Genomic DNA, 16,491 nt, shown 5'->3' with positions numbered 1-16,491 from the left:
TCCCTCCTATAGCGTCGTAAGGGGTTGGAACGGACTCGCCTTCAGTGGGTTGGGTCTGGGTTTGGGTGGTGCCTTCACTCCTCGTCTCCACTGGCTCTTTCACACTGGCTTGACGCACACCCAGCCCTCTCCCGCAGGAAAAGGCCTCAGCGCACACTACTTTTTGCACATGTGTACTTCCTCGCTTCAGATCGCTCACACCGCAATGGGCTACGTCCCAGCTTCGTTCTCACCATCTTATTATTCCTACTTTGGATTTCTCAACTAAGCAGTCACAAACGCCTCCTGACCATTTCTTGTTTTCCTGGACTTCCAGGGCTACCCCCACTGTGTTTGACACCTTTACGTTATTCTTATTTCCTCAGCAATCATTCATTTACTCTGCATACTTTACCCTGCCTTGAGCAGCATGATGTATGGAAATAAGAACATGGCCCCCTGCCCCTAGGAAAGGAAGACAATTAGAGATTGGTTCCAAGGTGCTGGAGCCTGGAGAGAGAGCCCAGTGGTTATAAAGTGGGTCTGGAAATCAGTGCGGGATTTGATGGAAAGCAGGAGGAAGGCTACTGCAATTCAGAGCAACAGTCTGATTCAAAGGAGCAGGCCACCTGCATCTCTTCCTCTTTGCCCCCCAAGAGTGGCATGTGTTTTTTTTCTTTTCAAACTTCAGAATTAGCTGTCTGTGAACCAGAGCTCTCTGTCACCACGCATTAACCACAATCACCGCAGCTCACAAGGCCCGATACACCAGGGCCTATGGAGGTTGCCACAGGCAGGATTTTACAGTATCTTGTGAAGTCTTCAATACAGAGTATGGAGAGTGCAATACAGAGTAGGCATCTTTAGGGTCCTAGCACCCAAAAGCCAGCTAATTGTTCTTGGGTGCTCTTCTTCAAGTCAGACCCTTCACGCAACGGGGCCATTCAACTTCAACTTAGTCTTTCCTACGCACCAAGCTCCAGTCATTTAAAGCAGTCTGAAGCACTGAATTGGAAATCGGGACGTGGAATGGTGGTGGTGTGGGGCAGGGGACGGTGTGGGGTGTGGGGGCTCTTTTTCCACCATTGCCTTGGTAACCTCTTCCCCTCTTGTCTCATTCTTCTGTGACGTCTTCCCTGATTCTCCTAAGCAGATGTAAGGTCCCTTCCCAGTGCTCCCCATTAATAAGATATACAAACTGCTAAGACAGCATTTACCATACCAAACTATAATTATCTGTGTATATGCTGACTAGCCACACATTCCAGAAGGCAAGGATGTGTTTAATTCATCACTGGAACTCAATAAACATTTGTTGAATGTATTGATGATGAACGCCATAGAATGGGGACCATACCTTCTGGATTCTAGACCAAAATTACAATACTAGCACTACCTAAAGACCAAGCTCTTGGCCAGTACAAGAAGCCACATATATGAGAAGTTTAGTAGTTTCAGTAGTGCTGATCACTGCTAAGTTACCAGTCAAGGATATGAGGGTTTCCAGGACCACGAACGAACCAGCACAAAAAATGAGCCAACACAATAAAATCTAAGGCAGCTTCTAAATTTCAGGCTCACTCTCCTGCCTCCAGAAAAGCCTATGAACAACGATTCTACTAAGAGCCTTTGCTGTAGGTACTGCTGAGTTGGTTCAACACAACCCTATGCAGAACAATGCCCGGTCCTGTATCATCCTCACAATCATAGCGATGTTTGGGTCTATGGTGGCAGTCATTGTGTCAAACCTGAGAAGAACCCAGAAATTTACCTCTAAACAAAAATGGCCAGTGAAAAACTGTTAAGAGTTCTTAGAAGGACCAATAGTTCCAGTGCCATGGAATCTTGTGGTTAATGTTGATTCAGTACAACCTCTGCTGAAATCGACAGGAAAGCAGTCTGCTTTCTGACCATATCCAAGTAAGGTTCTGCTCCTGCTCCTGCTCCGCTCAGGGACAAGGATCTTTGCAAAGTCCTCCCCAAACTCTGCCATGCTGGACGTTAGCCCTCTTCAATCATTCCTCCCTGGGTTTATTCGACTTTGAAGAAATAGATACAGGCGAGGCAATAAAATGCTATCATGAATGCCTCTCCCAACAGCACTCCTGCATCACACCGGCTACTGTGGTTACAAAATGCTAATGAAACACAAGAGTCCGATCTGATCCTATGGGGACAAAGCCTCAAATTCCCTCAGGGACTAAACAAATTTAGTCTACTTTGGTATTTCTATAGTTGTGGGGCTCACAAACCTGAAGAGAAGTTTAAGCCCAGTAAGGAGATGAACAGGGACTTAGCCTCTAAGGAAGTAAGGCTGAGTAGGAAGGGGTTCCTGGCTTACAGGGAATGAGATAAGCCACACAAAAAAAATCTGTTGTATTTTTCTGGCAGGCTCCTGACACCTTTAAAGCTAGCAATCTGAAGAAGCTCCAAATAAGTTCATTTAGGTCTCTTAAAGAGGGGAGAAAATTTGTTTTGACCATAGGCAAGGCATTTACCAAATCAGTTCCTCAGACCAGGTGTTTACTAGAGCTCTTACATAACTCCAGCTGTGACACTAACACCTGCATTAGTCACAGCTTAGTCCTTAACAAGGGTTATGTCTCATGCTCCTCTTCCAAGAAGGGAAACTGAGTCACTGCCTATCAAATGGCTTCCCCAAACCCAAAGTTGGTTTTAGTGGGGCCAGGGTTGACTCCCGGCTGCCTTCCTGCATCTCTCCTGGATGACGCTCAGCATGCCCACCTCTGCTGCTGCGCTTGGCTCAGCCTGAAAGCGAATCCATGTGTGCTGAAAGGGCTGTGATGGGCTTACTAGGATTTTGAGAGCCAGCAGGAGTTGCTAGTTCTCCTCTTTCCCCAGAAAGAGGATGGTCAGAGAGGTGCCTGGAGCAGCAGAAGGGGAGACTGAGAAGGGGCAGCTCCCAATACTAGAACTCACCTTGGAGCCGAGGTCCTCCCGCCGGGTTCCTGCCTTACTCCGGCGTAGTTTGATGGATGGGGATCGTAGAAGGTTCTTGATCCGGCTGGTAATGGTCGACCCTTCCACAGCCATCATGGTGAGGAGCCCTTGGTATAGCACCTGGCTCGGTCTCAGGCCGTCTCAACAGTGGCACAGCCTTTCCACTCTACAGGGCCTTCCAAGGCGCCCACGTACTGACCTGAGAGGGCAGGGGTCACCTTAGCACTAGAGGAGATGCCTTACCTGCTGCCTGGCTGGGTCAACAGCTCGGGCACGCCTAGGCATTACTGTCCTTTCCTGACAGCACTCTCCTTTCTGCTCCCAAGTCCTGCAGAGTCTTTATAAAGCTCAATCTTTTTAAAAGTGGGGGTGGGGAAGGATCCTACGCCTAAGAAGAAATGCCAGGTCCACACCGGCCAGAAGTGCTTCAGGGGTGGGATGGGGTGGGCCCTACCTAGCAGTGTGGGAAGACTGGTGACTGGTCTGGTCCCCGTTAATTCCCAACCGTTCCCATGGTACCTAGGGCGCTCAAGGAAGGAGGCCGCCGAAGGCACCAAGGAATTCCGCGGGGGCCCTGAACACCTGCGCTGCGCCCGCGGGGTCACCACGCGCGACGGGGCTCACCCCGGCCCAGAAACCCGCTCGGCCACGGGAGCCTCCCCCACCCCGACCCTCCAGAGGTCGCTCTCGGTCAGCCAGACGGGCCCGGGACCTTCCCTTCCCCAGCCCGTCCGCCTCCTGGAAGCCCCTGCTACTCGTCAGCGCCCCCGCGAGGGCCCACCCTCACCAGCCCCGGGGTGCGAGGGCCGCCTCGCTCACTGCGCCCTCGGGCATCGCGCTGGGAGATTTCAGCTCCGCCGCGGCAGCGGCTTCAGCAGCTATGGTGGCACGAGCGGCTCAAAACGCGAACTACCGCCCGGGCCAAACTGCGGCGCTGGGCGGGCGGGGCCGCGCGAAGGGGTGTGGCCTGCACCCAGGAGGACCTTTCGGGAGCAGGCGCGCCAGGTCTATGGGGGCGGAGCCAATGAGAGCACGTCGGAAGTAGATGACTTCGGGGTCCAGAACCGCGGGTTCCGCCCAAAGCATTCGTGGGTTCAACTAGTCGGTGGTCTCGGAATTGAGAAAACCAAGCCTTTTATGGTACTATGGGACCTAGTGCCCCAGAGAACGGCCTTTTCCAGAGTCCCAGCGACGGGACGACGCGCCGCCGCAGGGCGCATGGTATGCGCTCGAGACCGAAGCTGAAACCGACCCCCAGCTCAGCTTTACGGGAGTGGAGTCTCCAGGCTCTGCGCCGGTCTCAAACGCTGATTTAAACCAGCGGTTCTCAAAAAGAGGGTCGCGACCCCTTTGGGGAGTCTTAACCACTTTTTCATAGGGGTCGACCGATGCATAACTAGCAAAACTAGTTATGAAGTAGCGACGAAAGTAACTTTAGGGCTGGGGGGTCAGCACATGAAGTGTATGAAAGGATCGCGGCATGAGGTTTGAGAAGCACTGCTCTAAGGGGTGAACCGCACACAGTCAAGGGCAAAGCAGGCACGTAAGGCTTAAAGGCTGACAAGAGATCAGACGCCTTACCTCCCTTAAGATTAAAGGGAGTTTAAAAAATACTTCTCAGACCTGTGGAGGAAAGTGTCATTCGTGACACCAGAGAATTCTTTCCCTTTCGGGAAGCCGCCGGAACACTGCTCAAAGCGCCACCTGGCGTTTTGACCTGCGTACTGCAGGACTCACCCGGCTTTCACCCACGATCCATTTAAACGTGCTCTAGTCCTGTCCATACATCTGCGCCTAGCAGATTCTTGAAGGAGCTTTGTGGCAGGGAGGTTAGGCAGAACACTGTTAACTGCAAGGTGAGGGACCACCGGTGGCTCCATTCAAGATGTCTTAGAAGCCTGCTCTAATAAAGGGTTGCTGGAGGGCAGTGGGTTTGGCTTAATGGTTTCATTTACCTCAAACCACTCCAGGTGAGGCTGCACGGGCTTTGCTTCCAAAGTGTCATATTGTTCACTTCCTATCTTTTGTTACCCTAGTTTAAACCCTTTACAAAATGTTCCTCAAACTGCCCTCATCTGAAGCTGTAGAGGCAAATCTAAGTTCCTACATCCCATGTCTAAGTTGAAGTGAAATTGAGGGAATTTCTCAAAGTCCAGAATCTACACACTTCCCAGCTGAGGGCTAAATCCACTTAATTCTTCACAATTCAGTGCAACCTTTATGTCTATATTCCGTCACAACCTCTGAACTGTTTGCCTGAGGACTGGTTGTTCTATACTTGAATTTCTCAGACAAGATGCAGATCCAGTGAGATTTCCTTTTCATACCCTTTTGTCACTCTCTAAATTCAGTTGGTTCTAAGTATCTCACCATCCATATGCTACTTCACTTTCTATTGTTTGTATGTTCTAAACATGTATACATTTGTTCAATTCTAAAATTCTAGATCTCTTAGACTAGAGATAGACAACTATCCATTTAGTAGTATGTTCATTAGATCAGATTTTAAAATCTACCCTAGTTTAACAAAACAGCATGTCATTAAGGATCCTGGATAGCATCAATCCAAGTATTTATTGAGCACCTTACAAGCAAGGCACTGTGAGCCAAGACCAGTATTTGTACATGGAAACAGGATGAAGCGCAAAACAATGCCTCCAAGACTGCTTTCCAACTTCAACAGTATTTCTTCTGAGAGTTTATGATGACAAAATAATTTGTAGAGTGCAGTCTCAAAATTCCCAACTCATCCTACAGGTGAGCCTCCCCTTTCTCCACACACATCTCCATTGTGACTACTAACACCCTGGGCCTGGGCGGAACGGTAGTTCACGTACACACTCTAGGCCACTTTACAATACCTGATTTTTCCCTTCAATTTCTCTGCAAGCAGTCATTGTGCCCACGTAGTTCCATGAGCAACAATACGACATTGAAGTACTGATGCCCTTACTTTCTTAAAAAATCACTTATTCTGGGTCTTGGTTAGTACTCATTCTCTGTAACAACTCTCTCAAATGTGCTACCTGCACTGCAGCTTGTGTATCCACCTTCTGAAAGGGAGGACCAAACACACCTCTTTGCTTAAATGTCTTCAAGAAGCACTTACCACTCAGGTCATTTCATCTGGTTCCATTTTATTAGGAAAAAGGTAACTGAATGCATGCTCCCCAAATAGACTCTTAGGAGCGGTTTTTCTTCAGGGTTGAAACCATTCTAAAACTTATTATACGAAGGCCTCAGTATCAGTTATTCGACCCATAATTCTGGGGACTGAAACTACTGCATTTAATGTAAAATTATTCAAAATGTATACAAAGTCTATATAAATGGAGTTGATCTGTTAGTAGCCTAAAGTATTTGAAGAGCTCCTTAAACTGTAAATTATAGGAGTTAATAAATATTTTGCTGTGAGAAAACCTATTCATTCAGCCGCAGCCATTAAGACTGTAATTTACGACCCCTGTTCTTACCCAGGCAACAAGTATATTGCCTGTACACACCAGTACAAGGCTAACCTTTCTTCGAGAGAATTTTAAGACAAATTATTTGCAATCAAGGTATACAAAAATTTTCAGACTCCATGGAAAGCATGCTGCATGGATCAGAACACCACAAACACCCCGACAGCATGTCAGAAATGTTTGAAGACATTAAGGAGCTCCCGTGCCAAAACTACTTCAATGACGACAATTCCAAGTCGGCACAAACCCCCCAACACCAAATCCTGCTTCAATTATTTTAATTGGTTTTATTTATTTTAGATTTATACATTCTGCCTTTCAGCCGCCAAATGTCTTCTTCTGGTCTTGGGTTTCTAAAAAAATAGTCATTTTTCAAAAGCAGAAAAGAAAAGATATATATTTAATATATAAAGGAAAAGGCTAATCTGGCATAATTATATTCTTAAAAACATTCCATGTATTTACAGATGTATAAAAAGGTGAATTATTGGTCTACTGAGATCATGCTTCTTAAAGAGATAGGGTGAGAGCCCACTGCCCTCCATCTTCAACTCCTTTCACTCAACTACATTTTTCATTACCACACATATCATTTTCATAGATCCGTGTCTCCCGGGGTAAGGTTAGAGGGGAATCGTTTTTTGAGATTTGTTAAGACTGCACTGCAGGGTTGCTCTGGAGATTGGGCCTTCTTCAAACCACCCTGAGGACTCCTGGTTCTAAATGGTCTTTAGAACACATCATCTTGGGGGTTTGTAATAAAATCTGCAGTCTTTCCTGAACACCTGGAATCTTCTATCATTTCCACCTCCATATATCATAAACAGTCAAATAGCCTCCCTAGTCAAGGATAGAGTTTTCCTCCTTGGGGGTGGGGGGAAAGAGAAAGAACAGCATTTTCCCCTAAAAAGGGTACAGTGTTTAGTAGCGAAAAAGATCCTTTTCCTGAGGATTGTTTTTGCACACTTTCCTATAGTCCTTGGCTGACCCCAAGAAGCCACAAGAGCAGCCTTGGTAAGGCAGGAGGAAACAGGACAAGCAAGGAAACAATTCATGGGAAACTGCTCTATACCTGGGTCAGAGCACTAGCATATCCAAAGACAATCCTTGGCTAAGGTACTGAATGAAATTTGTTGGGTAGGATGAGAAGCGGAGTGCTTTACCGACACTTCAAGCTTCTTCAGCAGCCTTTAAAGCAGCTCCAGGAAGACAAGTAGGACAAGATCACCTAAGAATTTTCTCCCACTGAAGTTTACAGAGAATTCTTGTCCTCATCCCTCTCAATCTGTTGTTAATTACCAAGCTAAGAGAAAGGAGCCAATCATGGAATTAATAATTCACCGACTAGGACCATTTCAAAGTTGGTCTCACAATCTAGGTCTGAAGATGTGCTGAATGGATTTGCAGTAAAGGAGGCAGGGAATATAGAAGCAACAGCATCACCTAGGCACAGCCCAGGTACTGGAAGCTCTTGTGGTAAATGTTTCACACACAAGCAGATCCTGTCAATGAAGACAGAGAGCGGTTACATTCCAAAATATAATTATTTAAGAAAGGCAAAATGCAGCAGCTAAATCCCAGTCTATACATTTTCAGAATAGCAATCCTTGCGCCCAGGAGTTCCAGGAGACCTCTCAAGTGCACCATGATTATTTACAAACTAGATACGAAACATTTCTATACTTAATACAAATCTCATCTCCTAGGTTGAAAACTTCAGCCTTTGAGAAGCCTATGAAAACAACTATACAAAAATATAAATATCTTTACAGGCTGTCAGTCCTTCATACTTTGACAGCTAATGAGTGAAAAAGCTCTACAGATCATTTACCCATGGTAGCAGATAATAAAAAATATATCTCATGATTCAAATACTGCCTTATTTCCCTGGTAGAGAGTGCCTACTGTGACTTTTCTTTTTGTTTACGTCCTGTGCAGGTAACAGTGAATGAAACCTTCAAGCACCAGGAGGCTGGTTACCTTAGGAAATGCTCAGCCCCACAATTGTATTGATTAGTAGTATATGGGGTGCAGAGGCGATGCTTTCCTTCCAGCTCGCTCTTAAGTGATATGAATTGTGAAGGCGGAAAAGGGCTCCTCTAAGCTGACCTCCAAAATAAATATTCCCAATCGAAACCACTGGCACTATAAAATGGTCTTTGCAAAACCCTTGTGGGTCCTGACAAAAAAGGAGAACTACTATTTTCTTAAAGACATCTCAACGTAGTCAGCTTAGTGGTCAACATTAAAAGCATCCCTGCTTTACCAGAACCTACAATGCTGACTGAAATGGTCAGAAAAATGGAAGCTACTTGTGAGACGAAAGAGGAGAAAATTCTGCCAAAGGCCACAAAGTCCTCCACTTTGGTATTTCAGGTGACCCACACAGCCCCATTCCCTATGTGTCAAACACCAACCCAAACCCCTCTTCCGGATCCCTCTGCACAAGGACACTACAGTCCTTGGATTTCGGGTTTAGACAGCCCCACAGCTACCAGCTACAGCCTACGACATCACCTACGTCTCAAGCAGCTTCTGCTCGGGGAGAGAACGAGGGACCACTGCATGGCCTGGGAGTCCACACAATTATTAATTCCTTGGGTAAGAGGGGCACCTTGTGTTGAGTATTGGATCACATCTTGTTGGAGACAATGAGGGGAACCCAGCACCACAAGTGAGGTAACACATTTTAACATGATCAGAATTTCATAGTAGTAATCTCTTATACTCGGGTCAGCACCCTACCCCATTTCTCCATCATTATCCACTACATCCTCCAAGTCAAGGATTATAGTTCATGACAACAACAGATGCCTGCAGAGAAAGATGAGATTCAATTTCCCCTCACAGCCTGGCTTCCACCTTAGGACAAGGTGAGTTCACTTCCCTGCAGAACTTGGTGCAGCCCCAGGGTTGCCCAATTTAGCAACAATAGGTGCCAGGGTGGGCATAACTTTGTTGTCCCGGCCTTCCTGATCATTCCCTGTTAAGTTTGTTTTGTGTCCAACTGATCCAACTTTGGCAGCTACAGGTGCCAAACAAGGCATCACTTTAAGACTCTGCCCATCTGCATCACTGGAAGGATTAGTGACTTTTAAGCCTAGAGGTGCCAACTTTGGCATCGGTCGCCACAAAGTATCTGTGCTGCTGTTCCCCAGGCCAGTCTTCATGTGTAAAGCAGGAGGTGAGGACACACTCTCAGACACTGCGGGGCGACTAGACTTATTCTTCCCTCCATCGCTGGCTTTCCTGAGGGGAAGAGGAGAATCTTTTATCTCCGGATCAATAACAATCTTAAGTACATCTGTCTCCGAGGTTGGTTCTGCAAGCTGTTTCTCATTCTCAGAAAGGTCATCATCTTCCAAGTGTAAGAGGAGTGGACTGATGGGCTCACTCCCTTCTTGCACATCAGGCAACGCTTTCAAACCAGCTCCCAAGTGTTCAACCTGGAAAGTTCCTCTGTTCCTAGGAGGAAGCTTATTGATAAAAGCCTGTGGAGCATCCCCTGGAAACTCTGTTCCCATTGGACTGGGCATTTCAGCCAAGCCAACAGAGTCATCGTTTAGCTGTTGATTAAGAAAGGCAATCTCATTAAGCAGAGAGGTCAGTGTCTCATCCGTGTCATCCTCGTCTTCAATGCTTGTGAGGAGCTCACTAGAATCCAGTGCTGCTTCCTCTATAGCAGATGCTACCTTTCTTAGTTCCATCTCTACGCTTGAGTCCTTGAGCTCTTTCATCTTTAATTGATGAAATGGAGACTCCTTTGGCTTCAGTCTCTCCCCTCTTGATTCATTCTCTTTCCACTTATAGTGGATCCCTCTTTTATCACCAGAAATCTTCTTAGGTAAGAGTTCCTGTGCTTCTGGAATACTGGAAACATTAATTATTTGTGGAAAATCAGAATCTTTATTTGCCAGAAACACCTGTGCCGGGTTCAGCGCCACTCTCCCATCTCTGTGGTTGCCTCTAGAAGAGATTCTACTCAGCTCTTCCAAGGAGTGATCGTCGTTTCTGATGCTGTCTTTCAGTGGGGCGGGTGGCTTGCCATCAGGAGGTTCATGAGGATATTTGGTGCCACGCATATCTACTAGGCCTTCCTCTGTGGCCAATGATGTCACATTAACAATTCTTGGCATCATGAACAAGTCATCATTTTCTGGTGGGTGGAGAGAGGGGGGGGGGGATAAGAATTGTGGGGGGAGGGAGGGGATAAAAAAAAAAGAGTTTAGATCTACAGTGGACAGAATCCTCTCCCTTACTCATACCCAAGAATTTAGGGAGTTGTACTTAAAGCTTCCCAGTCTACGTTTAACAAGATAATACAGGAAAGATACATTTTTCAAATTGTGGACCTAACCTAACAAGAAAATAGAAGTAAAATCTAACCCAAAGGGTTTGACATCTCCACTATTAGTAAAAGTTCCATTTAACAATTGTATAGAAATATGTCCCAAGGTAATTTTTTATCCTGTAGCAGGAATAGAGTTCATTATGTTCGCACAGTTAACTGCTACCCTGAAAGGGTAATGAAGCTCCGGAGACAGCACTGTATTAAAGGATTGTTCCTTTATATCAGACTACATTTAGCAGAAGATGGACAGAGGACTGCTGGATGGCAATGGCACAAAGTAGGAGCTAGGGATAGGTAAAGGTACCTCAAGGTCCCTGGGCAGTGCAAATAATTTTTCCCTGACTTGGTGGTCTAAATCAAGGCGGTAGAGAAAAAGAAAGGTTCAGCTATCTGGTTATGTAGAGACCGCAGCTAAGAAAACCCAAAGAAGCAGTTCTACTCTTTAACCTCTGTGAGGTTATCACAAGTCAGAGTAATACTTTGTAGTGAGTTTGTTTTTAAGGATACCTTTACTTTAATAGAAATTAAGGTGCCGGAGATTAAAAGAACCAGAGGGAGACGCCCTGTACAAGGCCCCACTTGCTCCTCACAAAAAGGGAGTGGTGTTCACTCGAAATTGGGCTGGAAATGCAAGAGAGCACCATCTCTGTACTGCACAACATTGTTAAATATTTATCAACACCAAGAGCTAAGACATGGGCCCCTTCAACACTGTCCTTTCACTCTGGCATCTATCTTTAATATCTTGTTCCTACTTACAAATTGCCAATTCACAAAACATTTCTAAATCCCAAGTAAAACACCTATCAGAATCATGAATCAAGCCTAATGTCAATGAAATGGTTCTTTGTAATTACTGATCACATTCAAAAGCCCTTTTCGACAGCTGTGTATCAAGAATAACCCTCTTTCATTGCCCACAGAAGACAACAACTATATCATACCTGATTGAGCCACAACACTGTTGGCAACTTGAGGCTTCAAATCTGCTTCTAAGAGAGCAGGAGAAACAGTTACCACTGGTCCTGAAAATAGGGGGCCTTTTAAGGTGAGCAATTGCCCTTGCGGTGTCATCACGAGGTTGCCAGAGCTGTGTGGAGTGTTAGAGGGTGAAATATTTTCTGAAAGGAAGATCAGAAATTAGTTAAGAATAAAAAGCCTTCATCTAAAGTTAGTGTAAGTCCAACAGTCTAGGAGACATCCCTAAAATACTGACTTAAAAAGACAAGTAAATTCAAATGTAGTGAGGGATTGTCAACTTGGTTGACTTTTAAAACCATTTTTCACTGAAGTAATGGTTTACTGGTTGAAAAGTTCTAATTTGTTGAGAGAAATATAGTTATGACTTCTCTTTCAATGAAACGTTTGACAATTTCTTCAGTAAATACAACAAAAGGTCACACAACTCTTCTAAATCATCGAAAGACAAAATGATGAGGACGTGCTAAAGTTAATGTATACATGACTGTGTCCCTAGGCTGCTTTCTTTCCTCTACAGCTAACAAATTCTAACCTCAGCTTTCCAATCCATGAAATGAAGTGACTGAACTGAGTAGTCATCAAAATCCTTTCTTGGCAATAACACTTTTTGTATCTTCAGTATTAAACTGACATCGCAGAATCCATTGCTAACAGATTTTCTGTTTCATACACAGGACTTCTCAAAGCGTGAAATGGACAAAAGAAAGAACTCAAAATCAATTTATTTTTGTTCCTTAGTAGTAAGTCACTAATAGGGAAATTGATGGGCAATAAGGTCTGGGCCAACAAAATTTATTATTTTAACTTTCCAGCTTCTTTTGTCTCAGCTTCCTCAACCCATGAGAAAAAATACATGGAAATCCAAAGTTGATGTATCAAGTCTAAAAAGATGACAACTTAGAGAAATTTACAGAAACATTAGAGAAAATAGTCAGCTATAACTTTCAAGCTATTGAAGTAGGTCTCTGAGGACCTGTCTGCGAATGTGCGAAGCCGTAAATCACTATCTAGTTTCATATTCTACTGTGTACATTCATTTAAATAAAACTAAAACTATGGCCAAAAAAAAGATATTCAGTCCACTAAACTAAACTGCTACTTATCTACACTAAGGAATGTCCCTCCTACCTGTGACTTGGACTCTCTTTCTGGATAAAATCAAAGGTTTCCCCCGCCTGTTATTTATGAGCATCTGTCCAACATCTACAGATGATGCAGAAGATCCTTCCTGCTGTTGATTAATTTGGGGAGACACATCATACTCATCTGATCCCATCTTCTTTTTTCTTTTCTGTGCCTCTACTGCTTGCTGTTTAGCATATATATACTCTAACTTCTTCAATACCACTTCTTCTGTCTTACCTGTAATTGATAGAAAACAAATTGTTACTCTCTACATGATCTCACACAATGAGAAATAAAGTCAACTGAAATCCAGTTAGTTACATCCCCTTAAACTATGAAATACAAGAATGATTATAACCCAGCACAAAAGGTTCCCTCAATCAAGAGATAACTCTGGGCGAGGTAAGCCTTCAACAAACAGTATCTGAAAGATCCATCAAGGATTCCTCTTCACTACAGCTCTCGTTGTGTGCTTCACCCATCTCACCTGAAAGAGACGACACTTTTCGTATCAAAATATTCCGTTTCCGCGTCAGCAGGTTTTTCTGTCCTATCAACTTGTCTGCTTGATCTGTGAGTCCCTGAATTTCGCTGAAGGCCTAGAATAGAAATAGTAATTATCATTGTCCATCACATTTCTCTTTCCTACAAACAAGTGAGGGCTACATACTTTCTGTAATAGTAATTTAATAGTCAAAGACTTCAAAATATCATTTAAAACAATTCTCAAGGCTTTAGAAATTAATTTTGGTTAAATTGAATGAGATTTTCTAACTTTTAGAGAACATGGGTCAAGATTAGATCAACTTAGCAACATGGCTAGGTTGCACAAACGAGGCCATTAAGTGAAAATCAGCACTGCATAAAAATAGAGGTTGAGCACATCAGATCACAAGCTTGTAACTACATCATTACATGACTAAGAATGGACCAGTCAAGTTGCTACATAACCATCACAGCCAGTCCTACTCAGCATTACTGCTAGATGTATATCAATGCAAGCACTAGTTCATTTTTTTAAAAACTGTTGTTCTAAGTTTGTTAACAAGATAGTCGGTGAGAACTCTCAAAAGCAGTGATAAGAATATACAAAGCACTTGTACTCTGCCTAGATTTTAATGAACTGTAACACTGCCTCTTAGTCTACGTACAATCTGGTAGAAATAGCTTTGGACTGGAGGGTAGGTACTTAATGCTTAGCCTGCACTCCTCCACCTTCTACTTAAAAGCAATTTAATCAAAATTTCTTTAAAATCTTCTACACGCAGATTTTCTTTTAAAGTAGCTGTAACACTGCCTCTTAGTCTACGTACAATCTGGTAGAAATAGCTTTGGACTGGAGGGTAGGTACTTAATGCTTAGCCTGCACTCCTCCACCTTCTACTTAAAAGCAATTTAATCAAAATTTCTTTAAAATCTTCTACATGCAGATTTTCTTTTAAAGTAGCTGTCAACTGTCATCAGAAGTACATTTAAATATTATTCCTCAAATTCACTAATGCAAGCAAATTTTCTTCTATCTCTAGTCAATCACCATGAACTACTTTGTGTTTTCATTATTGCAAGAACCTTAACATAAACAGAAAGCAAGTCCAGTTACTGATTGTATAATGATCCCAGCAACCCCACCCAAGGGATTTATTAAGCATCCAATCACTGCACACTCCCATGTTACCATGCAGAATTTTTAAATATTCTGCAAATGGCAATAAATTTCTTCTCTCTGTAATAGATTCTCTTAGTCAAGTTCTCTGTCCTTAACACAGAATACTTACCCGGGTGAGAATCAGACTTTTTGACACCTTCGAAGAATGGAGTAATCCCAACGTGATCTTCAATTTCTCAAAGAGATCCCTCATTTCACCACGCCGCCTCCGCTCATTGGCAGTATGTGTCCGCCGATAATAAGCAAAAGCTTCTGCTTCTTTCTGTAGTTTATCAAGCCAACAATCAGACCTGAGTTTTAGAAGAATTGGTAGGACCTACCGAACAAAGTACTGCCTCCTAAGGATCTTTCACACCCATCCCGACGCCTACCCCCTGCCTCTTCTCTATTCCAAATGGCACTGCTCGATGTCAGACACTCACATTCTGTCAGAGAACCTAGGAACTGGACATCTCACTACCACAGTCTAGTCTTCCTTCACACGGAACCACACGCCAGCAGGACAAACTCCACACTACATGCTAATGTGACCACATCACATCACAGCTCAAATTTTAGAGATTCCCACAAAATGGGAATCACTAAGGTCAGGGGAGCTAATGCCTCCGAAAAAAAGTTTATTTAATACAATTCATTATTATTTTGAAAACTTGTCTTAATGATAAAGATTATATGAGGAGAGCAAATGCTTTGAGAATGATTGGGGCAGGGAATGTATGGATGTGCTTTATACAACTGATGTATGTATATGTATGGATTGTGATAAGAGTTGTATGCGTCCCTAATAAAATGTAAAAAAAGAAAAAAGGAGGAAAACAAAGAAAATGATTAGGGCAAAGAATGTACAGATGTGCTTTATACAATTGATGTATGTATATGTATGGACTGTGATTAGAGTTGTATGAGCCCCTAATAAATTGTTTTTTAAAAAAAAGATTATATGAGGACAAGTTATCAAAATCATAACTGTGTAAGACCCTTTACAATTTAAAGATTAACTGCCAGTCTTCCTAGAGCAGCAGTTTTCAACCTGTGGGTTGCAGCCCCTTTGAGGAGGTCGCCTGATCGATAACAGTAGCAAAATCACAGTTATAAAGTAGCAACGAAAATGATTTTATGGTTGAGGGGTTACCACCACATGAGGAACTGTGTGAAAGGGGCGCTGCATTCGGAAGGTGGAGAACCCCTCTGCTAGCCCAGCATTCTCCCTAACCTTTTGTAGCTGCTAGAAGCCCCCAAAATACACTCTGGTCCTTGCTTCCTTGCCATTACAGTGGCTGCTTCCTTCCACCTGGATTACGCAAGACTTTCATCCTGTGCTCCATAACTCTTATCTAATACCTTATTTTTCAGGGGGTATTTTTCCCCAGGAAAAATTCTCCACTTCAGAATGCTTAGGCCTTCCTCTAGTTTATTTCCATTTTTAAAGGTAGTTTTTATACAAAATAATAGATGCAAATGGGCTTAAAATTTACCATGTCCTGTACTTCTACCAGATTGTTATAAACAACCACTGATTGATTCAGTAACATAAGCTTATTCTTCACAATTTTCTAGGCTATTTATTCAATTTCTGCTGAGCACACGATTAATTCACTTATACCACTTCTTTCCCAAAACATATTTATAACATTAATTTTTAGCTCTAATGATTTCCTCTGCAATTTGAAGTGATAAATTGTACCTTAATTTCTAAGGTAGGACCACTTTGCTTCTATTTTGTAAGATATAAACTAGCACACATATCCCTTTATTTCTTCTTCCCACTTGTATCTCTCAATTTATTATTTGTAATTATGTATTTCTCAAAGCTGAAATTGTTCTTGACTTTCCTTATAGGTTAAAGCTTTTTAAAAATTCATCAAAAGCAGCTATACTTATGATGTTGAAAGTAAATAATAATTAAATTTCCTGTCTGAGAAGGTTTCTCGTTTTTTTGGAGTTTTTTGCCCCCTGATGTTCTT

At 43.4% G+C, this 16,491-nt stretch overlaps 2 protein-coding genes across 15 annotated transcripts in view; both read right to left on the bottom strand.

Moving 5' to 3' along the window:
* MAPKBP1 (mitogen-activated protein kinase binding protein 1) overlaps positions 1–3,873 on the bottom strand; it is a 70,561-nt gene extending 66,688 nt beyond the window's left edge. Inside the window, exons 1-2 of the mRNA XM_075532351.1 lie at positions 3,728–3,873; positions 2,920–3,139 (exon numbers count right to left, since the gene is read on the bottom strand). Coding sequence (XP_075388466.1) covers positions 2,920–3,036 — 117 coding nt within the window. The 5' untranslated portion in view covers positions 3,037–3,139; positions 3,728–3,873. The remainder of the gene's footprint in view (positions 1–2,919; positions 3,140–3,727) is intronic.
* A 2,803-nt stretch (positions 3,874–6,676) lies between these two features.
* MGA (MAX dimerization protein MGA) overlaps positions 6,677–16,491 on the bottom strand; it is a 114,826-nt gene continuing 105,011 nt past the window's right edge. For 12 of the 14 annotated variants that reach the window (XM_075531320.1, XM_075531322.1, XM_075531321.1 and 9 more), the window contains 5 exons: positions 14,637–14,789; positions 13,349–13,460; positions 12,865–13,098; positions 11,700–11,876; positions 6,677–10,560 (listed from right to left, as the gene is read on the bottom strand). In XM_075531320.1, coding sequence (XP_075387435.1) covers positions 9,284–10,560; positions 11,700–11,876; positions 12,865–13,098; positions 13,349–13,460; positions 14,637–14,789 — 1,953 coding nt within the window. In that variant the 3' untranslated portion in view covers positions 6,677–9,283. The remainder of the gene's footprint in view (positions 10,561–11,699; positions 11,877–12,864; positions 13,099–13,348; positions 13,461–14,636; positions 14,790–16,491) is intronic. The other 2 variants (XM_075531325.1, XM_075531327.1) reach the window with 2 other exon arrangements.

The sequence above is a fragment of the Tenrec ecaudatus genome, chromosome 14 (genome assembly GCF_050624435.1).
Source record: "Tenrec ecaudatus isolate mTenEca1 chromosome 14, mTenEca1.hap1, whole genome shotgun sequence".
NCBI lineage: Eukaryota > Metazoa > Chordata > Mammalia > Afrosoricida > Tenrecidae > Tenrec > Tenrec ecaudatus.
This window is presented reverse-complemented; position numbering and strand designations above follow the sequence as displayed.